General features: G+C 36.7%; 1 protein-coding gene across 1 annotated transcript in view; it reads left to right on the top strand.

Moving 5' to 3' along the window:
* The window catches only part of col11a1a (collagen, type XI, alpha 1a), a 75,375-nt gene extending 51,010 nt beyond the window's left edge, over positions 1–24,365 (top strand). Inside the window, exons 41-67 of the mRNA XM_077245075.1 lie at positions 1,164–1,217; positions 3,549–3,656; positions 3,860–3,967; positions 4,933–4,986; positions 5,544–5,597; positions 5,693–5,800; positions 7,815–7,868; positions 8,101–8,154; positions 8,288–8,341; positions 8,980–9,033; positions 9,710–9,817; positions 9,947–10,000; positions 10,128–10,181; positions 10,732–10,785; positions 13,224–13,277; positions 14,994–15,101; positions 15,723–15,776; positions 15,913–15,966; positions 17,315–17,422; positions 18,274–18,327; positions 19,641–19,676; positions 19,769–19,822; positions 19,920–20,166; positions 20,661–20,773; positions 21,772–21,840; positions 23,287–23,520; positions 23,614–24,365. Of these exons, the coding sequence (XP_077101190.1) occupies positions 1,164–1,217; positions 3,549–3,656; positions 3,860–3,967; positions 4,933–4,986; positions 5,544–5,597; positions 5,693–5,800; positions 7,815–7,868; positions 8,101–8,154; positions 8,288–8,341; positions 8,980–9,033; positions 9,710–9,817; positions 9,947–10,000; positions 10,128–10,181; positions 10,732–10,785; positions 13,224–13,277; positions 14,994–15,101; positions 15,723–15,776; positions 15,913–15,966; positions 17,315–17,422; positions 18,274–18,327; positions 19,641–19,676; positions 19,769–19,822; positions 19,920–20,166; positions 20,661–20,773; positions 21,772–21,840; positions 23,287–23,520; positions 23,614–23,760 (2,304 nt within the window). The 3' untranslated portion in view covers positions 23,761–24,365. The remainder of the gene's footprint in view (positions 1–1,163; positions 1,218–3,548; positions 3,657–3,859; positions 3,968–4,932; positions 4,987–5,543; positions 5,598–5,692; positions 5,801–7,814; positions 7,869–8,100; positions 8,155–8,287; positions 8,342–8,979; positions 9,034–9,709; positions 9,818–9,946; positions 10,001–10,127; positions 10,182–10,731; positions 10,786–13,223; positions 13,278–14,993; positions 15,102–15,722; positions 15,777–15,912; positions 15,967–17,314; positions 17,423–18,273; positions 18,328–19,640; positions 19,677–19,768; positions 19,823–19,919; positions 20,167–20,660; positions 20,774–21,771; positions 21,841–23,286; positions 23,521–23,613) is intronic.
* The last annotated feature ends 2,945 nt before the right edge of the window (positions 24,366–27,310 follow it).

The raw sequence follows: 27,310 nt of genomic DNA, 5'->3' as shown, positions 1-27,310 counted from the left end.
AATAGTTCATAAGAATTCATTAGAGTAGTATCCTCTCAGGATTTTGTATCTCCCACAGTGTTCCAGGTAAATTTTGAAGCAGTTAAGTCGATGAGCAAAAAAATCACAGAAATAGAATAATTTTGATCCTGTGCTGAAAGTATTAACTGGTCTAAAAATGATAGATAGAAAGTTTGTTATCTTGAACATCATTTACCGTCATGTCGTTCCAATCTTGTATGCGTTTCTTTGTTTTGTTTAATATATAAGGAGAAGTTTTCAAAATGTTTATGTTCAAAAAGTAACTTTGCAACTAGATGTCTGTCACGCGGGTGGCTGTATAAGTAACACACAAAGATGAAGAACTAGGTCACAGGCTGAACTAAAACACAATGAAACTAAACCAAAACAGAGCATACATGTTACAATGTCTCAGAGTATTAGTAGACTGTTAGGTTAGGTGTTAGGGTTCGGGTTAGTAGAATAAGTTGAATGTAGTTGCAATGTTAGTGAATGATCAGTGAATGTCAGTTGGGGGACCATCAAAATAAAGTGTTTGCACATATTAAGCAGACAGTCTACTAATATTCTAATTGTAGTTATAGTTACAGTTAGAATGCCTAATGGACCAATATGACTTGTAGACTATATTCCAAGTTTTCTGAAGCCATATGGTAGCTTTGTGTTATAACAATCTGAAATTTAAGCCATATTTCTCAAATCTCTTTCTCACTTTCATAGATTCAAACTTAGCATGAAAGATGTGTAGAACTAGGTTTAATGTCCATAATGAAGGCAAACGCCACAGGTTTGTGTACAGTACATCGGTTTTGGTCACGGCACATTTGCAAGAACCAAAGTTTGAAGTTTGAACCAGAAGCACTTTCAGTGTGGATTTTCAAAAGCTTTCAACGTGAAATCTCCATTATGAGTATTTTCTGTGTTGGACATATTGTGTATTAGATGTGTTATCTCCGTTATCAGCTGGAGGTAGATTTGTTTGCTCAGATATGATGCACTAAAACATACAGTACATGTTTATATATGGCTTTGAGCATCAATAGATGATGTGTTGGATAATGCTCAAGAGAAAATAGCCAATGCTGACACTTTGATATGAAGCTGTTTGTTAGGCCTATTTACTCACCCATATTTTATTCTTCTTTCTCTTTTGCCCTCTGCAGGGTCCACCTGGTTTGAAAGGAGCTGAGGGCCCTCAGGGCCCCCCTGGCCCTGTTGTAAGTACTCTGTTTCCATGGTTTCCCATCATTCAACGTGAAAGGCTCATTCTCCCAAAAGTGGCATTCAATATTTAGGAGTCTGAGAGGGTTGAGGGACTGGTCATTTAGATCTAAGGCTCAAAAACACCATTAAGGATTTAAAAAGTGTTCTTCTCTACCAAACACACGCTCAAACAAAGAAGAGTGCGCAGCTGATTCATATACCGAATCGGACACAGTTGAATCGATGTCCTCCGCAGTGCCTCTTAAAAGAAAATGCAGTGGCATTAGTTAACACTAGAGGGTGTGATGGTGACCACCACAGTGTCTTGAGATAAACTCACAGCAACAGTTCATAATTACCTCCTCTTGACATTTTATACCATAGCTGTTTCATTAGATTTTGTGTGACGGGCATGACGTTGAATGTCCTCAAGCTTCTTGAATTAAAATCACATTCTTTTCTTCACCGATTAATTTCTTTTAAGGAAAAAAAATAGACAAGTATTGTCACCCTATAATTGCTCTTTTTCAGGCCTTGACAGTGCACTGCAAGATTAGAATAGATGGATGAAAAGTCATTGAGGAGTTTTAAATTCAACAGTGTCAGTCTGATAAAGGATACATTTGCATTTTTATGAAGATGCAGGGGTCTACAAATTAAACCACATTTAGAAAGAGAGATAAGGAGTCTTAAGGGCATGTTCGCCCACTAGTAAGAGTACATTTGGCGCCGAACCGAAAGTTTTACGGTCCTTGAACAGCTCTCCTCAGAGCCGTGTTCTGATCATTTGATTCCGTCTGCCCCACGCTGTAGTTTATTGCACTCGCTAGCCGCAAAGCGTTGCACGGGACCGCACATGCATCCTCTGGGATGTTTAGGCCATTTGAAGACCCTCTGTACTGTCCCTGTGCAAAGATTTATTTTGCAATGCTTGCAAAGGCAAAGATCACTATCAGGTGCAATTTGGTGCATAAAATGTCCCACATGGTTTGTACCATGAGCATGATGTGATACCACAAATTTATTGTTGGGAAATCATGTGGGACTAAACATTTTAAATGCTAGATCCCATAGACTTTGATTAAGAACACAGTCAGAACAACTTATCAATCACATACAAAACGGCCTACCATCCACATGGTAAAGTTAAAAACACTGAGAACAACTTCATAGCAATGGCCTAATATCTGCATAGCAATGCTCAAAACACTCAGAATGCCTTAGCAACTGCAAAGCAACACCCTAGCACCAGCATAGCAATGTTCAAAACACTCAGAAAACCTTAGCAACCACATAGCAACACCCTAAAATCAGCATAGAAATGTTAAAAATACTCAGAATGCCTTAGTAACTGTATAGCAACACCCTAATATCAGCATAGCAATGTTAAACATACTCAGAATGCCTTAGCAACCACATAGCAACACCCTAACACCCAAACGTCTGAAATGGTCGCTAGAGCATACTTATTCAAAAGCTAAAGCTCCTCATTTGGATTTTCTGCACTATAAGTACATCCTTGAAAGGAAGTTGTCGCTTGGGAGAATCTGTTTTAATCCTTTATACATGACTAATGAGTGAGGTACGGCAGATCTTTACAAGCCTATTAATTCAGTACAGGGGTTTTTAAAGTCAAAGGCAGTGGGCCTCCCTTCTAAAGCAACAGACAATGCACACCCCCAACCCCCATTTTAACTGTATAGTCTGCATTGTATGAATTACATATACACAGATTTGAAAGCTTTGAAATTTTATAAGATTAGTGAATGATGTTTTTATGAAAGATATTAAGAGCAGTGAATGTTTTTTTTTCTTTTGTTGTTTGATTAACATTAATGATATAGACAGCAGTAGGTAGGCTTATGTGAGGCTGCTGTCACTTTAAGAATGTATTCATGGATCTAATGATCATTTAGGCAAACTGCACAGTAAGCTGCGAAAGTAAACTTAATTCAGCACTCGTGCACTTCAGTGTGTCATAGAAAGCCGCCTGTCAGTACCAAATTCAGTTCTTTTCCTCGGTTTATTGTGCTTTTAACAACTCATTATCAAGCACGTCCCACTCTTGTTTCTTTGCTGCTCTAACGTGTTTAAGTAGTCCTGCGCGGCTGATAAATTTACATACAGAAAAGCTATATAGAAAAACTCTATCGATTGACATTGTCGTATCGCCCAGCCCTTGCCTCCCATGACATGCTCTCGCACCCTGGGGAGGTGCGCCCTACACTTTAAAAAACCCTGATGTAATATATGCTTCAGTAAATCAGACTTGTGAATAGTGTAAATGTCTATGGTGACATCTCTGTGTCAAATACGTTCAATTGTTTTGTCCATGATGGTTATAGGGTTCCCCTGGTGAGAGAGGAGCAGCAGGACCTGCTGGCCCCATTGGCTTGTCTGGACGTACTGGACCTCAGGGACCCCCGGGACCCGCTGGAGAGAAGGGTGCACCGGTAATCTCACTTAATAGATATGAAGATAAATATGTATTTCTTATATTGCATTTATTAGTGAAAGTTTAAGGTTGCTTACAGCACGGTGACTGCATACCGTCTAACTTACTGTAGCACATGTATCTTTTCAGCAAATGGAAAAAAATTGATTTCAATTTAGAATGTAATTAGTGACGAACTGAAAAATCTGTGTCTTTGTTCAGGGAGAGAGAGGTCCTTCGGGTCCAGCCGGTCGGGATGGAGTTCAAGGTCCAGTTGGTCTGCCGGGTCCAGCAGGACCTCAGGGTCCACCTGGAGAAGATGGTGACAAGGTTAATTGCAGTTTCAATTGACATTAATAAGCTTAGACAGTAGAGAAAAGGTGCATTGCATTACCAAGGATTACAATACCACATTACATTAATACAATGCTTCTATTGATGTGTCCGTTCCTGCAGCCAATTCACAGTCGCCACAAAAGGACAGTAACGGATTTCACTTCATCTTAACTTGCGTACAGATTTAATGGAAGAAAGTTTTGTTCCAATGCATCTAAAGTTATTTTACAGGCTTACACCGCAGAAAAATCTCAGTATGTCAGTACATCAATATATGTTTTCTTATCCCAACTATCCCATAAATCTCATTAAATTGCCCTCGCTTTGTACTTAAAACAAAAGAAAACCAAATATTTTCCAATGGAGTACGAATTTTTATTCAAGAAAACTTAATTCAAGATAAAAGTCTTGTGCAAATTTGCTTCTCAAGTACATTTTTATTGTTTTAAATATCTCTCCTATCACCCTAGTATATCTCACAACTCTTCCCAGAATTCCTCGCCCTCACTTTTTGGACAGCGATCATTCTTCATCATCACAAACACACACTGTACGAGCATCTGAAACGCACGCATATCTCTCAGTCGCTCTCCCCTGCCGCCAATCCATCATCATCAGCAAAGGCAGCCTATAATCAAATTAGCGCAGGGTACCATAAACGTTGTCTCTCCATCAGTATCCTCTAACCAACTTCATGGCTTACGTGCCAAGAATATGTTGTAGCAAAGCTTTATCTGGCCATGTCTGTTAGTTCAGAGACAATATTTGTCATTTCATTTACATTAAAACTATGCAGGTCATTGCCAATGTCACATTTTTTACTGCACAGTAAACGGTTTACTTCAACATAACTTCAACAGAGTTTCTTTCATTTAGAATGACCAGTGTGATTTATGCATAATATAGTTTTTTAAAAGACAAAATGGATATTGCACGACTGATTTTAAACTTCTTTCCAGGGAGAAGTTGGCGAACCAGGACAGAAGGGAAGTAAAGGTGACAAAGGTGAACATGTGAGTAAATTCTGTCGTAAAATCCTTATTTAAACAAACAGTAGGATGTGTATGCAGAACCGTTCTACTTACAAACCATTACCTAATGATTTTAAGGACATTTATTTAGCATTTGTGCTCTTTCACTGATTCCACACACACACACACACACAAAAAAAAAACTCAATTAAATTGGCCTTCTTTTGTGTTGTCCTTGCTAGTTGTTGCATGCAACAAAAAACAAACACAACCAGTATAGTCCGATTTACAAATTAATAAGTCTTATTAACCAGTTCCTTTAATAAACTGATCTAAAAGAGTCACTAAATCAGTCATGAACACATGAATTACACAATTGAATTGTCAATCACTGAATCGGTTTAACCGGTTCTTGACTTATTCACTGACCCACAAGTCCTTACTATCATGTCCAACTCCAACGAGTGATTTCCTCAAAAGTATTAAAAGAGCCATTAATTAAATCTTTGAGGAACCCGAATCATTCAATTCCTTATGATTCTCATCTTATAGTACAGTTCTGTTATTCTGATAACCTTTTTTATTATGTTGTCCACTAGGGTCCTCCAGGTCCACCTGGTCTTCAGGGAACTACTGGAGCTCCTGGACCTGCTGTACGTCTTGACTGCACATTCAGAATTACATTATCTATTATTTCAGTCATTTTTAATAAGGAATACATTGAGACTCTGACTAATGTTTTTTTCAGGGAGCTGATGGTGAGCCAGGTCCTCGTGGACAGCAGGGTATGTTTGGACAGAAGGGAGATGAAGGATCCCGGGGCTTCCCTGGACCTCCTGGTCCCATCGGTCTGCAGGTGAGTCCCACAGTGTCATTCACGAGCTAACATTTTTATTTTGTTTAGCAATGAGTCGCCAGTCCCATGGTAACCCAGACTAATGCAGCACAAATAACATTAGCTGGTGGCCCTGGGCAGTAGATGCACTGGGAGGTGTTTTAGATGTGAATTGATTTTCTTTTTAATTCCACTTCTGCTGGAATTGCTCTAGTGAATAAGTAGACACTCTCTACAGACCTGCAGGGTCCATTACATGAACAGTTCAAATTTTGGTTTGCTGGTGGTATAATTACAACTGATTTATTTATTCTACTAATTAGCGGAATAATTAAAGAGAGACAAAAGGAGAAATTAAGAGAATTAAAGAAAAAATTAATTTATAAAAGTTTTTTTTTTGCACAATATCAGTCCTAACGAAATCATTCTGTCTATATGTATATAAGTGTTTTAATTAAAAAATCTCTGTCACTGAATATATTTGGTGGCCCTGTTGTGAACCATGAAAATCAGTAGTCATGTCATGTTTGTGTAGTAAACACACTGTATTTTAAGAAGATTTATTTTAATCATCTCATCTCTCTCTCTCTTTCTATTTCATCATATTATGATCTGAAGCCTCAAGGTTCTGCCATTCCTCTATCCATCAATTAGCTGATTCCTCTGAAGGCGAGTCATCGCGGTAATGGAGTAACATCGACTGCTCCTGTAGTCCTCTTACGCCACCAAATCTCTGAGCCATTTGATTCAATTGAGTTTTAATTGGGCGTAATGCACTTCCATTTGGATTTTATTAATTGCATTTAGTGACCCGGTCCAATAGACATTAGGACAGTGCACACACACCCTTCAGTCTGTAATGAGTGTTTATGTTAATGGTCTCTGACTAAGGGCTTCTGCCCTGATGAGACCTCTTACCAGCACGAGAATCAGCGTGTCGGTCTGCCAAGTCTGCAGGTCTCGTGGGTATTGGGCGAGTAAATATCAGACAAAATTAGACTTTAGATGTCGTCGCTCCTGACATGTAACGGATGATGAAGAAAAGTCCTTTGAATGAGCAGCCCCGAAGTCGCCACTCAGTGAGGCAATTAGGGAGTAAATGTCAAGGATCAAACACGCATGATACCGGGGTCACATGCCTAGCTTGTTTATTCGCCAATGGAGGTGTGTTTTATCCGAGGTCTCTGATGATATAGTATTTTGGACTTCTTTAAAACACAAATGCTTCTCTGGTTACTCTCACTGATGGATGTTTTACCTTTCCCGGTGGGGAAAACATTTAATTGGCCATTAATTAAGCTGAAAAACGGCATTAATTTTTCAACTTTAGGCCCTAAGCGGCGAGCAGCGTCAAATGAAATGAAGTGCATGCTGCTGGCCATCTAACTTATTTTTGGTTGCCCGTTTTGTTCCTCCAATGTTCTGGATATAAAATGTGTTTCTCTTTAGGCCTAGGTGAATTTTTAGGGCATAATAATGGGTAAGACGAGGGACATGTTCTCCCCCGAATTTTCAAATGAATCCTGTCCCGCTCTGGGGAAATATATTTGGCAAATGTGCATAGATGAGTTTTTGTGCTGGGTAAAATAGCTTTCATATTGTGCTTAGTGTTGAATGTCCTCTACGTTTTTCACCCCTCACTTTTTGCCAGCTATGAAAAGGTGACAAATAATAGTGTTCGCACTGAACATGAGCTAAAAATCTGACAAAGGATATTAGCTGCTCTCTTAGATTTCAGGATGACAGATACTGAAACTCAATAAACACTCCCGCACTCCGCCTCTGCCTCTTCCATTTGCCATATGGCCCTTTTGCCTTTCTCCGCCAATTCTGAAATGAAGCATTATTGCTGTTCTCTGGTAACTGTGTCTGGGCCAGATTCTTTTTCTCTTTTCTTCAGAGGGTCTTTTTTGTGCCTCACAGCTTTACACATCTTTGCACAGTCACTGATATCAGTGTACTATAGTATGTGAATGTATGGACAGTTCTATATTGAAGATGCACATAAATACAATATCTATTTATTTATAAATAGGGTCTACCTGGGCCACCTGGTGAAAAAGGAGAAAATGGTGACGTTGGTCCTATGGTAAGATGTTTTAACCAGTTATTAAATACAGTTTTTTTTTAATGAAATTCCTTTGACATGTCGCTCCCCAATGTTATATTTAAAAGCAAAATATGAATACAGGACAGAAAGGGGTCTTTAAGGGTTCTATTTATTCTTGTGTTATTTAGCTTTTAATCAACTTTAACCTTTTTTGTTGTTGTTGACAACTATTAGTAAAATCTCATTTGTCTCTCTTCTTGTTTCTCTACAGGGGCCCCCTGGCCCTCCTGGTCCCAGAGGTCCTCAAGGCCCTTCTGGTGCTGATGTAAGAGCATCTCTCAACATTGAACATTTTATCCAATCAGCAAATCCATAAAATTACACCACTTTAACTAAATGGCTTCAGTGTTAATGGTTTTCACGTATGCCTCTTAACAAATTGACTTCTTTTATTGAAGGGTCCACAAGGTCCTCCTGGTGGAATAGGAGGAATGGGATCTGTGGGTGAGAAGGTACAAGTATTCCTATCTCCAGTGTTTATTCCCAAAAATATCGGGACCAAAGACCTATTTCAAGTCTCTTCTGAAGACTTCATTAATTTATTATTCGTGTCATCCTTTTGTCTGAATTAGTAAAACAAAACCATTAATGCCTACATTACTGCAGTTCTGATAAACCCCCTCCATTTCACTGCTATTTGGCAGGCCCACAGGCCATCAATATTTAATGCTTTGGCTGGCTGTGGGGATGAATTTAGAATATGTAACAACTACTAATGGATGGAACATCGTAGTGACCTGCGTATTATGTCCACTACAATCCAGACTAGATAAGTAAGCTACTTCTGAGAAACATAATGCAGCTTTATTTAGATAGTATTTCTGATTTATTTTATTAAAAAGTCAAATGTGGCATATTCTTACTTGGTATCTCTGATCTTCAAAAGGTGTTCCATTTTTGAAAGCATACAGTTACAGTTAGATTTGCTGGTGTTTGCCAAAGAAACTTTTTATATTGGAATTTGGAAGTTTCCAAAATGGAAGTTTGACAGCTGGAAATTCTGTTTTTTAGAGTTGAATAGAACTCAACATTCTACTGCACAATCATATGGTATGGTGCTATAGCTTATAACTAGTAATATCCTTCACAGGGTGAACAAGGAGAAGCTGGCAACCCTGGACCTCCTGGCGAACCTGGACCTGGGGTAAGTTAAGTTCTCAGGAGAGATCTGTGTGATGATGCGGGTAATGGCTTCCTGTAAGCTTTTCAAGCTTTATTGATTGTCTTGAATAAAGTGGCCACACTAAGTGAGTCGCTAAATTGCAGGAATAATTCCAATAAAGGTCTTTCATCTCATCATACAAAGAATAGCTTAATACAGTGACATTTGTAATAAAATATCACCGTTAACTTTACAGGGGTCATATCATGATAAATCAAAAAATCATTTTTAGAACATGTAGAATAAAGGTGTGCATGAAAAATATACTGTAAAAATATACTCAAAACATCCCTTCATTTGAAACTAAACTGGAAAAGCAGCTTCTTGGACACCAGAATATCTGGATGGCATTTAGCAACTACACCTTTTTGTCACAAAAACTTTGAGTAACATTTCAAGTGGACCTCTGGGGGAAAATCAACTGAATACAACTAAAATGTTAACATTGTTATTAATGGAATATATGTATTACAGATGGAGCTGCAGCCTGTCAGAATTCTAGCCTGTCAATACTGACATTAATGGTTGATTAACTCTTTTGAATTGCTGTATCAGAATGTAGAGCGTGGCTGCACTCATTGTTCTCAGGGTGCTTTTGTTCATGGAGTGCCTCAGGGCTCTTTATTCAGCCCTTTCATCTTTGTTATAAATTCTGCAGGGCCCAAAAGGTGAGAGAGGAGAGAAAGGTGAAGCTGGTCCCTCTGGTGCTGCTGGACCTCCAGGTCCCAAAGGACCCCCTGGAGATGATGGACCCAAGGGTAACCCTGTAAGTGTGTCACAACTGACATTCATTTAGTTTAGTAAATCCTCAAATTTGTTAAGGATATTAAGGATGAATTCAGTTTTAAGTTATTGATATGTAACTGTTAAATCTGTTTTCAATCTGTTACAAAAGGGCCCTGTTGGTTTTCCTGGAGACCCTGGTCCACCTGGTGAGCCAGGTGTTGCTGTAAGTAGCTAAATCTATTTAAAGGATTAAAACTGTAATTTTCAGGGTAAATATACTGCAAGGTGTTTGCATGTTTTGTCAATTGTCAGTTTATCTGTCTCTAAAATTTTGTCTAAAACATTATCAGGGAATAGATGGAGGCCCAGGAGAAAAAGGAGAGGATGGAGAGTCTGGTCAACCTGTGAGTATTAATAATATTTAAATATATTTAATATATAGTTTTTATAAACGGCATTTATAATTTCCTGCTGTATGCATACTTTGTAATTTTATTCAGGCAATAATTACTCAAAATATAATAATTTAAATTGCAGGGAACTGTGTATCTGAATCTCTAGGTTTACAAATGTGAATGTCTAGCCTTGAGACTGAGAGTATTTGTGTGAGGCCCATTTATAAGCTACAGTTCTATGAAAGTTTAATGAGGGGAGGTTTGTTTTGAGCAACACACTTTCACAGAAATGCATACAGCTTCTGATTAGAAGGTTATCAATTTAAAATCAAATAATCACACAGCTGAATAATTTTGCTAAATTGTATCCATCCTGTGTTGGTTTGCTTTTGAAAGCCCTGTGTTTCTTAATTGTGTTCAGTTAATTTTACGAAATTGGTTAAGGTTGGCAAGGCAAAAGAAAGAAAGTTTAGTTATAAACCTAAAGTCTATTATCTAAAATAGGCTTGTTCAGCTGTTTTCTGTTTTTGATAAATTTTCCTCCTCCATTCTATTTTAGGGACCTCCTGGTCCTTCTGGAGAAGCTGGCCCACCAGGACCTCCTGGCAAAAGAGTATGTATAGTCGTCATCGCTATTATACTTTAATCCGTGCCAGTTTAGCATATTGAATTTTTTTTTTTTTTTTTTTTTTTTTTTTTTTAACCATCTCTGGCATGGATAACAAACCTTTTTAATAAATTTTTTTTTTTCCAAGCAGGAGGCCAAACAATTTTTCTCACTAAGAATGGAACACATATACTAAAACTGCTATTTATCAATTGAATGAAGATTCTGACATGTGTAAAACAGTCACCATTTTTGTTTAAGACTCGTCTTCATCAGCACGTATGATCAGTTGTTTTTCACCCAGGGTCATACCGTTCAACGGCAAAGACAAAAAACAAAATCCTTCTGAGGGTGATGAATAGCGCATACTAAATCATCAGTCTGAAATCGAAAACAGCGTTTAAATGGCGTCAGAACCAGAACTCATTTCCTCCACTGTAGTCCTACATCTCTGTCAGGATGAAAGAAGAAAATCAGACAAGACGTTATATTGATCCCGGGCCTGTTTGAGTGACAGTGATGAGGGGATGGCGGTGTAAAGGATGTTACAGAGGAAAAGGAAATATAACTGTCACATTCGGGACAGGAGTTGGGGATCCTCTCCCACTGCCACATCAAAAGAAATTTGTTCAGCCAAATGAAACCTCATCACCTTGCAGAAAATAGTGTTGTTTCACTGGTCACAAATATAACTCGTAATTTTTCAGAAGAGGGAAAAAGTTAACTTTTTCTATTTATTTTGAGTTAAGGGGTCTCTCACGGCACTCTATTGAACTAGCAATGCAATATAATTTAATTTTGTCTTTTGCACTAGATCAGTTGTGTTTACACTGAACTTGCAGTTGATCGTTTGTGATGTTCATTGATGTACATTGTCATATAATTGAAAATTTTAATTTTACTTCCCACATTTTAATGTGGAAAGGACAATGAAACATTTAACTTAAGTTTCTTAACCTTAGTTTTAGCTGAAGTTAACCTATTTTGTGTAATCGGCAATGATTGATTGACATGTCCACAAGTAGGTGGCTCTTCACCGTGGCCACATGTTTCTGTTGTTTTGGACCTTGTATTTATTTAGTTTACCAATTTTGACCAGATCACATGGGACGGATGTTAATACCAGGTGTAAACAACTGCTGGACCCCCTATTGTACCTTTTTGGAGCCCCTCGAGGCCACAAACTGTCTTGCTATAAGGGAAGCAGTCCTGGTTGAATTTATTAGCCAGCCCAAGCAACACTGTGCTATCCCATTATTCCTCCATAAAGCTTTATAGCATCTCTTTGCGCACACATCCATTATTCATGCAAAATGTGGAGAAAACACCACTCGCTTTCCCAATATGCTTCATAGAGCTCTCCCAGGGAAAATTAAACACCCTATCAGAATACACGGATAGCAATGGCTGACGAACTGCGGATAGAGAAACTGCTATTTCATCAGCAAAGGTGTTTTAATCCTGCGAGAGGAAGACGGTCGCAGGAAGACTGATCTCGTGGAATTAAGTCTCCTGCATCAATAATTCTGGCTGGAGCTTATTTTGCATCAAACACAGAGACGTTCTGCTTTCTCAGCAGTTTACAGACCGCACTTGGAAATGAATATGGAGATTCCCTTGCTTATTCTCTCTCTCTGTTTATTTCTTGGACTCTGTTCAGTCTTGGACCTGTGAGACAGTCCCTAGACTATTAAGCATCTTGGGAATTATTTAATTTGGTGAAGCTTCCAACTGTCATTAGCTGATTTCTTTCTGCTCTTCATTAAATTTATACATGAAAAATTATGCAGTGAAGATTGTCACACAGGTTTTATCCTAGAGACAAAAGTTAAATTACACAAATGCTTATTTTCTCTAGTTGTTTCTCTAAATTGTCTATATGTTGGTATCAAACATCTAGTTCGAACCCTCTTAAATAACTAAAATTCTAATATTTTTCCCAATCTGACATACATTCAAAGGTTGAAATATAATATAATGAAGGTAGATTTTAACTGAAACATTGAACTCTGTTGCAACAGCAAGGATATTTTTCATAAATGTTAGGGCGGGGCAAGTTGTCACATGTTATATATTGGAAATGTATTTTTTTGTGTATTATCTTGAACATTTTTGCTATTTCATCATGAATTTTTGTTTTTGTTTTTTATTGATTTAATATTTTTTTTAAAATCTAAAAAATTTCAATAGGCAATGTTTTAGGGAAATATTCACCGGAGTAAAACATTTGACAACTAGCCCCGGTCACCTTTACGAATATCAATGAATGTATGCTCAAACAAAAGACCTTTGCAAAATGCAAGTGGGTCCATTCGCCTATTAAAAGCCATCAAGCAAGTTCCCCCAAGTGCTACCATGATGTCTCACTTTGACCTTTTTCCCATTTGTTTTATAGCCCAGCAGAGAAAAATGCTCAAATACAATGTCCTTTTCTCTGTCCGCAGGGACCCCCGGGGACTGCTGGAGCTGAAGGCAGACAAGGAGAGAAGGGCGCCAAGGTAACGTATCATTCCAAATCAATTCAACCCAGGCACATAGTGTAGCCTCCACTGCCATAATTAAAGCACAGCGAGCAATGGGAGAAAGAACATCTCTGACAGAGTGACTCACTGTTAATACATGTGGATACATTGTCACTGTGGGACTGAAGTGTGTAGGTTGTTTTAGCTTTAGTTCATCAACTGAACCCCTGTGATCTAAATTGTATAAGCATACAGAGATTTATAATGTAATGGTTTTAAGGTTTGTTAGTCTTTTATATTATATTATATTATATTATATTATATTATGTTATGTTATGTTATGTTATGTTACATTATATTATATTATATAATATTATATTATGTTATATTATATTATATTATATATAGGGCTGTGCAACGATTAATCGCATCCAAAACAAACGTTTGTTTACATAATATATATATGTGTGTGTGTGTGTGTGTGTGTACTGTTTATAATTATTTTGGATATATAAATACACACACATGCATGTATATATTTAAAGGTATAGTTCACCCAAAAATAAAATTCTGTTAGTATTTACTCACCCTCATGTTGTTCCAACTCCGTAAGACCTTCGTTCATCTTCGGAACATGAATTAAGATATTTTTGATGAAATCTGAGAGCTGGATCACTCCTCCATTGGCTTCTTCAGGGATTGAACTTGCCGGCCTCGAAAAGTTATTAAAGACATCGTTAAAATAGTCCAAGTGACTACAGTGGCTCAATCTTAAGTTTATCAAGCGACGAGAATACTTTTTGTGCGCAAAAACAAACAAAAATAACTACTTTATTTCAACTATTCATTTCCTTCTCTGTTGGCCTCTAGTCAGTTAACGTAGATTGATTGCGTAGAGCTACGTCACACGTAGGCTCACTTTTGGCCGACACTGGTCATGTGTGTGATGCGTGTGACGTACAACAACAGAATATTACGCTATTATACGAGTGAACTGACTCGAGGCCCATAGAGAAGGAAATTAATAGTTGAAATAAAGTCGTTATTTTTGTTTGTTTTTTGCGCACAAAAAGTATTCTCATCGTTTGATAAACTTAAGATTGAGCCACTGTAGTCACTTGGACTATTTTAACGATGTCTTTAATAACTTTTCGAGGCCGGCAAGTTCAATCCCTGAAGAAGCCTATGCAGGAGTGATCTAGCTCTCAGATTTAATCAAAAATATCTTAATTCGTGTTCCGAAGATGAACGAAGGTCTTACGGGTTGGAACAACATGAGGGTGAGTAAATACTGACAGAATTTTCATTTTCGGGTGAACTATCCCCTAAAAATGTGTTTTTTATATATAAAATATTTATATATATATAATATAAATTATATATAAATATTTATACAGTGTATACATGCAAATATTTCTCAAATATATATACATGCATGTGTGTGTATTTATACAAAATAAATATACACAGTACACAGATATATTATGTAAACACAAACTTTTATTTTGGAGGCGATTAACTGTGATGAATCGTTGCACAGCCCCGATTGTATTACATTATTAATATTTTTTTAAATGTATGTTTTTGAAAGTATCTTATGCTTACCAAGGCTGCATTTGATTAAAAATACAGTAAAAACAGTTTTTTTTAAGTTTTCTTTCTTCATCAGTAATATTTCAGTGAGCATTGCATGCCAACTTCATGCATTATATTATAATTTCTATAATCCTCTATTCTCCTCCTTATCTTTAGGGTGAGGCAGGATCTGAGGGTCCACCAGGTAAAACTGGACCAGTTGGCCCTCAGGGTCCCGCTGGAAAGCCTGGTCCTGAAGGTCTACGAGGAATCCCCGGTCCTGTGGTGGGTCCCTTATGTCCTCATCACCTAATAATTCCACCATTATACGTACACATAAATACAATGGCCAAAAATAGTTTTAGAATATTTAAGATACACTCAAAGTACTGTGAATTTGAAAACCAAGTAGCATCTGCAAACAAATGAGGCTTGACCTTTTCTCTAAACTTTCTCAATTTTTGCTGATGAATATTAATTATGTGACATAGCATTTGCCCAGTAGTTCTAACGGATTAGTACTCGCCACTGCCAATGCTTGGTGCTTTTGATTTAGCTATGATTCTTTTCTTTGCACTGCGGCCAAGCAATGCAATGGCATTCATACACTAGTATTTAAATAATTTGTATAGCCACTGAATATCCCAAATACACATACACACACACACACACACACACACACACATACACAGGAATAGAATTATATGAAACACCTCAATTCACAAAATAATAAATCTCCTATTTGTATCTTTCTCTTGTATATATTTCTTGTCTATTTGATAATTTTTTTAGAATCTTTTTAGTATCTGGGCTATTAATCACTGTCCAGCACAGGGTAAATCAATGGCAGACCATAAGCAAAAAACAATGCAATAATGGCTTTTGTAATTGGATGGATTTTCACAGGGTGAACAAGGACTTCCTGGTGCTCCTGGACAAGATGGCCCTCCTGGACCAATGGTAAGAGGAGAGACCCCATTCCCTTTGCTCGTTTTTTCTGTCCACCTTTTATCCTCTCTCTCTTTTCTGTGTGTGCGTGTACATGTGGGTATATGTGTGCAAATTGAATTCTCACTGTTGCTTTTCTGATATTTAGGGACCTCCTGGTCTCCCTGGCCTGAAAGGAGACCCCGGCTCTAAGGGTGAGAAGGTGAGTGACATTCTATTTCTTGTCCTGACATTTTTATTAATGTGCTTTCAAAGAGGCTTAAGGTCAAAGATAAAGACTTGACAAGGTCACTCCACTCCAGGAAGCCAGGGGAAAAGTTTCAGTATACATACAGAACTTTTTTTTTTTTTTTTAGACATTTAGGAATCCTTTCTGAAGTGCTTACTGATTATTTTCTTGGGCATTTAATTATGTGACCCTGGATCACAAAACCAGTCTTAAGTAGCTTGGGTATATTTGTGGGAATAGCCAACAATACATTGTATGGGTCAAAATTATCAATTTTTATTTAATGCCAAAAATCATTAGGATATTAAGTAAAGATCATGTTCGATTAAAGATATTTTGTAAATTTCCTACCGTAGATGTATAAAACATTTATTTTTGTGAATGAATGCAGCACAATCGCGAACATAAATGGACAACTTTAAAGGCGATTTTCTCAATGTTTTGATTTTTTTGCACCCTCAGATTCCAGATTTTCAAATAGTCATATCTCGGCCAAATATTGTCCTATCCTAACTAACCATAAATCAATGGAAAGCTTATTTATTCAGCTTTCATGTGATGTATAAATCTCAATAAAAAAAATGACCCATGACTGGTTTTGTCATTCAGGGTCACATATTTATAAAAAAAATAAAAGTTTTTTTTTTCTTTTTGTGTCACAATATATATATATATATATATATATATATATATATATATATATATATATATATATATATATATATATATATATATTTTATTGCTATGAAAATTTATTTATTTAAATAATATTCATGCAGTTTACTTTCTGGTTTTTCATGTTATTTTAGTTTTTGTTATTTATTTAGATTTTTTTTACATTTCAGTTTTCATTTAATTTAATTAACCTTAAGGCCCATTCACACATAGAACGATAACTATAACAATAATTATATTAGCATCCACACACCAGCGGCCGACAAAATTCTGTTAATTTTTAAGTGCGCACTGAGTTTTGTCGCCTGCTGCTTTAAATGCTCGAGTTCTTTAAAGCAGGATGGATTCTGATTGGCTGTCAATCTGTTTATCGTTCATCAGCTTGGAATAATCGTACTAAAAGTTTCTCTCTGCTGTTATTGTTATAGTTGTGGTGTGTACTATTCTATTCTTTTATATTTAGATTTTTTTTTTAGAATTGTATCTTTATCGTTATCATTATAGTTATCGTACTTGATGTAAACGGTCCTATAGTATAATGTAAATTTATATTCTTTGATGGTTTGGTTATGCTTATATCAACATTTTGTATATCAACTGATGTTCTGATCTGTGACATCCGCTATAATATGCGTTTCTATTCCAGGGTCACCCCGGTCTCATCGGCCTCATCGGACCCCCCGGTGAGCAGGGTGAGAAGGGAGATCGGGGTTTGCCTGGTCCTCAGGGATCTGCTGGCAGCAAGGGCGATTCTGTGAGTCACTAATGATTTATTTGTCCTTTCTACCCAACCACACAACAAATGTTGTACCTCCAGCAGCGCACCTATCAGGATTTCTCCTCCTGTAATGCTTGCAAATTAAAGTAACGACCAACTGAAACAATAACGTCTGCACTTATTGCATCTGTGTACATCATCATAATCGTGTTATGGATGAAGCTGTCATGAAAGGTTCTCGGAGCCAGCTGTAATTCTATTACACCAGACGTTCCCATCAAACACCAGTGCGATTACATTTTTTCACAGTCGAACTGAGAAATGTTTGTCTTTCTTTGCCTCGTTGAAGAACCGTGCAACACATATCCAGTGCAATCAACAAATATATAGAAAACCTTTAAAAGTTGATTGAATATTCAACTTTGAATTTGCATTGTCCTTTGCTATGGCCCTTGCTCAGTGGTTTAAAGCAATGCAGCTTTAAACATATTACGATTTAGCTTAATGAAATTGTAGTCTCCCCTTCTGTGAGTTTGGAAAAAAATTGAAAACGATCCCATCTCACTAACGTTTCCCACTGGACAGATTTGCGATCTGTTGCTGAGTTTAGTAACAGAGGCTGAATTACTCCCCACAGAATTAATTCAAAAGTCCTTGACTCTAATGAAGTGTAATGATCAGTGTGTAATACAAATATAGAGGAATATGTGATTAGCAAGAGTCGTTTTCATCTCTGTGACAAAAGAATTGCAATTTTTAAAGACAAATGTTTGAGAGAATATCAAACTCATCACCTCACAAAGTTGTTTGAATTTGTGCTGACCAACATCTTTACATATCAGTGATAGGAAGTTCTGCTTTCTGACCATCTGCTCTTTAAACTGTAGGGTATCAGTGGTTCTGCTGGTCCGCTTGGTCCACCTGGTCCTCCTGGATTGCCCGTGAGTCTTTCTCTATTGCTTGCATCTTGCATTCAATGTTGTGTTATCGTCAAGGTCAAATTATACATGGCACTAAGGTGAAAATTTACCTCACATTGCTTATTTAAAGCATCATAGTTTTTTTTTTAGAGAACTATTTTTGAGAGATCTTACAAAAATTGTAACGTTTTAAACGCATCAAATGTCTTTCCCCTTTCAAAAGTATGATTTTGGTCTGCCCCACCTCAGCGGTCTTGCCAATTTTAACTGTATCCACTATCTAAATATATACAAGTGTCATAGTTTTTACATACACTACCGTTCAAAAGTTTGGCGTCAGTAAGATTTAAAAACGTATATAAAATTATAATTAAATTGGTGACAGTAAAGACATTTATAATGTTACAAAAGTAAAAATAAATGCTGTTCTTTTGAATTTTCTATGAAGAATCTCGCAGCACTACTGTTTTCAACATTGATAATAATAAGAAATGTTTCTTGAGCATCAAATCAGCATATTAGAATGATTTCTGAAGGAACATGTGACACTGATTTTGTGGTCCAGGGTCACAATGTTCAGCATCATTACTCCAGTCTTCTGTCACATGGGTCAATTTTATGAAATTGAGATTTATATATCATCTGAATACATTAGCTTTCCATTGATGTATGGTTTGTTAGTATATGACAATATTTGGCCGAGATACAACTATTTGAAAATCTGGAATCTGAGGGTGCAAAAAAAATCAAAACATTGAGAAAATCGCCTTTAAAGTTCTCCATTTATGTTCGCGATTGTGCTGCATTCACTCACAAAAGTAAATGTTTTGCATATTTACGGTGGGAAATTTACAAAATATCTTAATGGAACATGATCTTTACTTAATATCTTAATGATTTTTGCATAAAAGAAAAATCTATAATTTTGACCCATACAATGTATTGTTGGCTATTGCCACAAATATACCTGTGCGACTTGTGACTGATTTTGTGATCCAGGGTCACAATTAAGCATTCTCATAACAGTAATAAATTATATTTTAAAATATATTACAATAAAAAACAAATTAAAACAATTGTAATCATATTTCACAATTTTACTGTTTTTACTGTATTTTTAATCAAATAAATGCAGCTTTGGAGATACTTCTTTAAACATAAAAAAAAATCTTACTGACCCCAAACATTTGGACGGTAGTGTATGTTGTACTGGTATTAGTTTTATTTTAGGGGAAAAAAAATCATTCAGTTTTCTAAAATATAATTCTAATGTTACAAATTTAATCCTATTTTATAAGTCAGTTTTCACAGAATGCATTTCGATTTTCCTTTAGGGTCCACAAGGGCCAAAGGGATCCAAGGGTTCGTCTGTAAGTACCACTTTAGCGCTCATCAATTTGATACGCTTGTGTATAATAATGTCAGAATATGCGCTCATGATTTTTAAATCATCTTCCTGCAGGGTCCCGCTGGTCAAAAGGGAGACACTGGCACATCCGGACCTCCTGGTCCTCCTGTAAGTGAAATTTGCATGCTTCAAGGAGATTTATAGTATTATATACTGTAAAATACAAGAGGCTCATGGATACACACTCATTTTCCTCATTGCGTAGGGTCCTCCTGGTGAGATCATCCAGCCTCTGCCTATGCACATGCCCAAGAAGTCCCGTCGCTCCATCGACATGCAAGCGGACGAAGCCGGCACCACACTGGACTACGGAGAGGGCATGGAGGACATCTTCAGCTCTTTGAATAATCTCAAACAGGACATCGAGCGCATGAAGTACCCCATGGGCACACAACACAACCCCGCACGAAGCTGTAAAGACCTTCAGCTCGCTCACCCAGAATTCCCAGATGGTAAGTGAGCAAGGTGGGAGGTAAAGGAGACAGTCTTGAACAGATAAATCAGGAAAACATGCAACGTTCTCTGCTTTCCGAGCCACTCAGTAGGTATTGGCTGTGCTTCTAAAATTCCAAACCCGTCACTCAGGAGGATTTGAATAACAACAGCAACCGCCGACAGCTGATTGGGAAGATGTTTAGTATTCTGCGGACTCCAGCGGGAGCGAACCTCTCTCTCCCAAATCATGGCTTACAAAATGCCAGCTCTTACACTGACCTTTCAGAGCTGGTTTCACCGCAATCGCATTAGCCTGCTATTTTATTTACACAAGGCATCGCCACTGCTGATGCCAATGAAGAGTGTTTTTTTTTTAGCTGAAGAAAGGAATAAAAAGATAGACAAACCTGCGGAGATATCTTCATATATGATCTAAATGATTTCTTGAAGTTTATACTGTATCTGTCATTATTCTAGAGCCTGATGTCTGATGGGTATTTTTCTCCCTCAGGTGAATACTACATCGATCCCAACCAGGGATGCTCCGGGGACTCCTTTAAAGTGTACTGCAACTTTACAGCGGGAGGCGAGACCTGCATCTTCCCTGATAAAAAGTCAAATGGAGTGAGTGGCATTCTGAAACCCCCTGTGGAAGAGCTAGCCAATAACAGCCAAACATAATCACAACATCTTACATCTGTCACATACAATAGGTTTCTCATAAAGACCATATGAGAATCAAGCACTCACTTCAAAGAGATGTTTTCTTATTGTGACTGTTGGCTATTGGAAGTGTGATATTTATATATCTATTTATATTTATATATATATTTATATATATTTTTTGTCTCACACATTTCAACAATAGTGACAATAAAGCACATTTCCCCCAAATTCTCTTTATTGTAAAGAGTCCAGAGGTTTTGCTTTTGAATTTGTCATTTTCCATTTCAGTTATGATCCTTAGATTTAAAAAATAAAATAGTGAAACAATTTAAAATATATATATATATATGTTTTAATTAATATTAACAAGCAATAAAACAGATACTACTACAATATATAAATACTTTCCAATTGAAATAATTTGTTATCATAATAAATAAATAAATACATATATAATATTTCATATTACACCAGTGACAATACAGTGGGGGAAATCTCCATAATTTAAGAAAAAATACCACAAGAGTACTGTAAAACAACTAAATGATCCTGCAAATAGGATTTATACAAATTGTTATTTTTGTCTTTTGAATTTGGAGTAAAATATGAGTCCAGGACATATTTTTTAAAAGACTGTTCGAGTGTCTTACCAAAACTATCACTATGTTTGTTTGTGCAATTAAATCCGAAAGATCAGAAAAATATTCATGTTAGATCATATTTGATTGGAAACCTCATTCTCAATATTGAAATAATCTGCTTTTCTCGTGCTGTGTTAAACAGAGCATTACTTTCAGTGAGAGAGATGTTCATTTCATTCCAGTTGTTGGAACAGATGCTGTATGAAAAATAGCTGGGTTTAATTTTATTTCATTTTCTGCTGAAGCAAGTTTGCTCTTCATTCAAAACTATTCACACAGCACGTCTTATTCCGCTTTCTTTGTGTCCGCTTTAAGGTGAGACTATCTTCATGGCCCAAAGAAGTTCCCGGCTCCTGGTTCAGTGAATTTAAGCGTGGCAAAATAGTAAGTGCACTTTCTCATCCTTCTTTCATCTACTCCTTTATGAAAAACATCTTGTCCTTCGAAAATAAGAGAACCTGAGTGTTCTGCCTCATCTTTTTTCTTTACTCAACCATTGGGCAGACACCAGTAAGAGCTTGGCTTTTAAAAGATACTGTCATTGCAGCCCTGGATCCATCAACAAGCGAGCAAACCCACAAACACTCATACCACAAACACAACTGAGCACATACATACACACCACATTTATATTTGATGCAGTGCAGAGTAATGAAGGCATCGCTGCACCTCTGTGAAACGAAACGGCTTTGTGTTTCTGGTGTCTGTTCCGACTGTTTTCTGTTTTGTCAGAAGCGATAGTTTTTCTGTTATTCAGAGTTCCAACTTTACCAGTTTTAAATCCATTTATTGGTGCCTGTGAAAAGTGACTTGCTTTATCACTTACTTCATCACTTAACACTTACACAAATCAAGTACTCGAGTAAAAGTAATAAAAAAAAACCTTAATAAAAAACTACAAGTATTAAAAGTAAAAGTACAAAAGTACTTGATTCTTGTATTGAAAATATAAAGCACTAATCAATGAACCATGTTTATTGTATCCAGTACGCATTGCATTTATTTTATTACCAAAACGTATTATACATCAAAACATTAAGTTATATATATATATATATATATATATATATATATATATAGTAGGCTATTTTAAAAATGAGGGGAAAACTAAATTTGTACAAATGTGTGGTGAAAAAATTAATAAGATGAAATTTACAGATGTCATGTGGTACAAAATGACTTATGCAAACATAGTAGTTTTATATAAATTAAAATTTCTACAGCAGTGGGGAAGATGCGTGGGCATTCATTTGCATAATTTAAGCTTGAAAACCAAAGGTAACATTAAATGCATGGATAATATTTCATAATTTTTTCCTAATCTTATGAGAGCTGATTATAAATAAAATTGCAACTTAACATAACAAACCATATTATATTATATTATATTATATTATATTATATTATATTATATTATATTATATTATATTATATTATATTATATTATATTATATTATATTATATTATGTTTGCTTACAGTAACAGAAACAATGTTACTGGAATGGATACAATCACCTTTTTAAAAAAGTCATGCCTATTTTTTGGTAAAAACATTAATAGGGATAAAGTAAATATAATATCTGCCTACTTGAATAGGTCAGAGAAACAATTATTTTTTGTGAAGTAAGATTATTACTGAATGGAAAAAATAATGATTATATTTTTATATCTATCTATCTATCTATCTATCTATCTATCTATATATATAAACATTTTTACAAAAACATATTTAGTGGGGCAAATACAATTGTTGCTGCTGAATAAATCCTTAAATGTTCCTTGAAACTGAGTCCTTAAAACTTTTCTATCAATTTTGCTTTCACCCTCAAGCTTTCATACGTGGACGCAGACGGCAACCCGATAAACATGGTCCAGATGACGTTCCTCAAACTACTGACAGCCTCCGCCAGGCAAAACTTGACCTACAACTGCCACCAGTCGGTCGCCTGGCACGACGCCACTACGGACAGCTACGACAGGGCGCTACACTTCCTCGGCTCCAATGACGAGGAGATGTCATATGACAACAACCCCTTCATCACGGCCCTGTCAGACGGCTGTGCGGTAAGACCTCCGTCGTAGATCTGTCAAGGCAAATCAATTAGTCATTTAAACATGCAAACACACAGTTCTGATGGTCTTGTTCTCGTCCTACAGGTGAGGAAGGGCTTCGGAAAGACAGTTCTGGAGATTAACACTCCCAAAATCGATCAGGTTCCGATCGTCGATGTGATGTTCACTGACTTTGGGGATCCCAACCAGAAATTTGGATTCGAAGTTGGTCCAGTCTGCTTCCTTGGCTAAAAAACACAGACAAAGAAAAAAAATACCAATAACTTGGCAGGGTAGGACGGGTTAGCGCACGAGTCAAGACTTTTTTCTTGACGTCATCAAACCACCGAGCCCGTTCCTGCCACATGCAAGTTTTGAATTTTAAAAAATGGGGTACCGAACACGTCTTGCCATTTATGTATGTATTACCCAGGAAAATACTTGTTGCCCTTGTAGGGCAAGGATCACATGACATGAAACCTGTTATGGAACAAAAAGGTGAAGGACAACGTCAAGCCAAGGCAAACGGTGAACCTGGGAGGTCCACGAGTTGGAGAAAGGGAGGACCTCTCATCCGGAGTCTATCGGTGCAGTGCAAACAAATAAATTAAAAAAGAAAAAAAAAGATGACAACAATGGTGCTTGTTCAAAATAGAAAAAAAGAGGTGCTATGAGAAAGGATGTATTTTAATAAAACTGTAATTATTATTTTGTACATTGTTGATGTTTCTGAATCCACTTTCAAAACTTGCATGTGTATCACAATTATATCTGGCTCTTAAATTCCAAATCCCTCACGAAAGTTTATAAGTTATAGAACTGAATAAATAAAGAATTAAATAATGATATTTTGTGGATGAATACTGTGTACTTATTATTAAGCAAATAAAAGACAGCATTCAAACAGTTCCCTATTACTAATTGTAATGTAAGTCCTTTGTATATATTGAGCATCCCGAAGTCGCTCGCAGTTCGGCCCACTGGACACCTCAAGAGGAAGATTCAATAACACATGCAACCTGTGCTTGATTTAAGTAATCTTGCCATTCGCTTTAATTTAATTTTTGTTTGTTATTTGTTTGTTTTTTCAGTTGTAGGTCGGTCGTATACCTCAATCTCTCTTGAAAAAAACCATACCGATGCAAGTATGGTTTGCCCTGTATATACCTTGGTTATACAGTTAAGTTTATATATTTTGGGTGGGGGATTTTTTTTTTTAATTAATGGGAAAAATACATATCTGTTAGGCCTCTTTTTGTTCAAAACCTTCTGTGAATTCAATGATAAGGCCTTTTAGGTGACCCATTTTTGTAACTAAAATGAGAAATTGTTTTAAATGTGCTTTTTATGGTTCATTTCATTATTAAAAACTGGATTCCAACCAACCATGAAACTGAGGTGTGGATTGTTTGTTTGCTTTGTCAGGTCACATGGTTTTATTGTCTGTTCATTTACCGTATAGATTCATATTCCGTTGTGTGATTTTAGATTTTAAATGACATTGTGCATTGCGTCTGACCGATACCTTCAGTTTAAAACATGGAATTATAAAGGGATAAAAATGAAAATTCTGTAATAATTTACTCACCTTCAAGTTGTTCCAAACATATATGAATTTCTTTCTTCTGCTGAACACAAGATATTTTGAAGAATGTCGGTAACTAGTCAGTTGACGGTAGCCATTGACTTTCATAGTAGGAAAAAAAATGGAAGTCAATGGCTACCGTCATCTGACTGGTTACCAACATTCTTCAAAACATCTTCTTTTATGTTTAACAGAAGAAAGAAACTCATACAGATTTGGAACAGTTTGAGGGACAGTAAATGATGACACAATTAGAAATTTTGGGTGAACTGTCCTTTTTAATGCCAATAAGTGAGCTGTTATCCCAAAAATGCACTAGTTAGAATAAATGTTTGCTAACTCATGCATAACATGTTGTTTAATTAATGACTTCCTCGTATCATTTATCATGCATTACAGCTCATTAGCAGGTCATTTGGGATGTCTGAACAGGATGACAACAGCGTGTTTACTTTAGAAAAACTTTCATACTCATTTCATACAGGTCCCTCTGGCTCCTTTCCTAATCGAGTGCTGGAAGCTACACAATCTGATGGCACCTACACATGGAGTCTCATTAGACATTGTGTTTAATATGAAAGCCCCGTCTCCATTTCAGCCTCTATAGTTCGAATAAAAGCTCTCTCTATCTGCTCTTTGAAGTATGTGTATCCTTGCTGGTTAGATCAGCAATGAGTTCTCTGCATTATTGGACATCTCTATTCAAGCTTTCAAAGGAATGCCAATTTGATATTTTTCTTTAGGCAAAGACTTTGAGTTTGCCATTTCACCATGAGCCTTTGTGGCAGGCATTCTCTGCTTAGCATTCATTTAAAAAGATTTTCAAAGGATTTGACTCTCGAATGGACTCCATTTGAGCCAGGATCTCATTTTCTTCAAGAACTATTCTGCATGATAGGACTGCAAACTACTAATATATATATATATATATATATATATATATATATATATATATATATGAGGTATGGTGTTGCATTTGCAAAAGGGAACAAAAAATATAGGCAAACATTAAGGAGGGAGGGGTGTTTTAATTGGGAGTCTTGGAGGCTTGTTGCCCAATCAAAGACTGGTAACTCCTTTATAGTCGAAATAAAAGAAAAATGGTTTGCCTACAATACATGCTTAGTCAACTTCACAAACCTAAAGCGGAAAATGCATAAAAGACCATGTGCCTGTGTGTGTTTTTGTTCTTAAACAGCACAAGAGCCAAAGCAAATATTCATGTTTGAAGCTTAAAAATCAGTCCATGCTCTCATAGTCAGAGGTGGACAGTAACAAAGTACATTTACTTGAGTGCTGTACTTAAGTACACTTTTGGAGTATCTGTACTTTACTTGAGTATTATTTTTTCTGGAAACTTTTTACTTTCAGTAATCAGTGTATTTTAATTTTGGAAAGATTTACTTAATAATAATAATAATAATAATAATAATAATATTAATAAGTTTATTTTATATAGCACCTTTCAGAAAACACAAGGTCGCTTTACAATGAGTACAAATACACATGACATGGAAACATGACATAGAAACGATACATATAAACAGTGAAGGGTAACATAAGAGAAAGAGGTACATATAGAAATCAGAACCTAGAGTCAGAGGTCAGGGAAACAAGTGACAAAAAGATGTGTTCCCTTTCGTTGTCACTCAGAGTTACGTCGGATGACGACGAATGGGGTTTCGCTTAGAACACCTATCGACTTCGAGTATTACAAAACGAGCCAATGGCTAAGAAATGCCACGGGTCTTCGGAATTTGCATAGCGTATCTCCGCCTTACCTCGTGGGTATAAAAGGAGGACGCCAGCAACATGCAGATATGTTTTCGCTTCGGAGCCAAGAGTATTTCTTCACTCCACAGCCATCTCTGACTTCGCTCTACGAGACGAGCTTCTCTCTCCGGTGTTGGTGTGACGGCGATCTGCAGCGAGCTCACAGTGCCTGCTGATCTGTGCAGTGATCTGCCAGTGTGTGTGTGTCTCCCTGTGCGCTTCAACATCGCAGAGTTTTTTCTCCTCTCATAAAAGAGCTTGCACGCGGCACGTCTTTTTAAAGACGGCTCGCCCGTGCATTTCTGGTTGCAACGGACTGGTATCGGACTCTGATGGGCACGAGCGCTGTTTAGTGTGTTTGGGCTTTGATCATGCTTGAACAGCGCTCGTGGATGACTCATGTTCTCTCTGGGAACGTGATCATCGCGTCATATATAGGTCAAG

This window comes from Siphateles boraxobius, unplaced genomic scaffold (assembly GCF_051911475.1).
Source record: "Siphateles boraxobius isolate OS27281-9 unplaced genomic scaffold, OSU_SipBor_1 26, whole genome shotgun sequence".
Taxonomy (NCBI): domain Eukaryota; kingdom Metazoa; phylum Chordata; class Actinopteri; order Cypriniformes; family Leuciscidae; genus Siphateles; species Siphateles boraxobius.
This window is presented reverse-complemented; position numbering and strand designations above follow the sequence as displayed.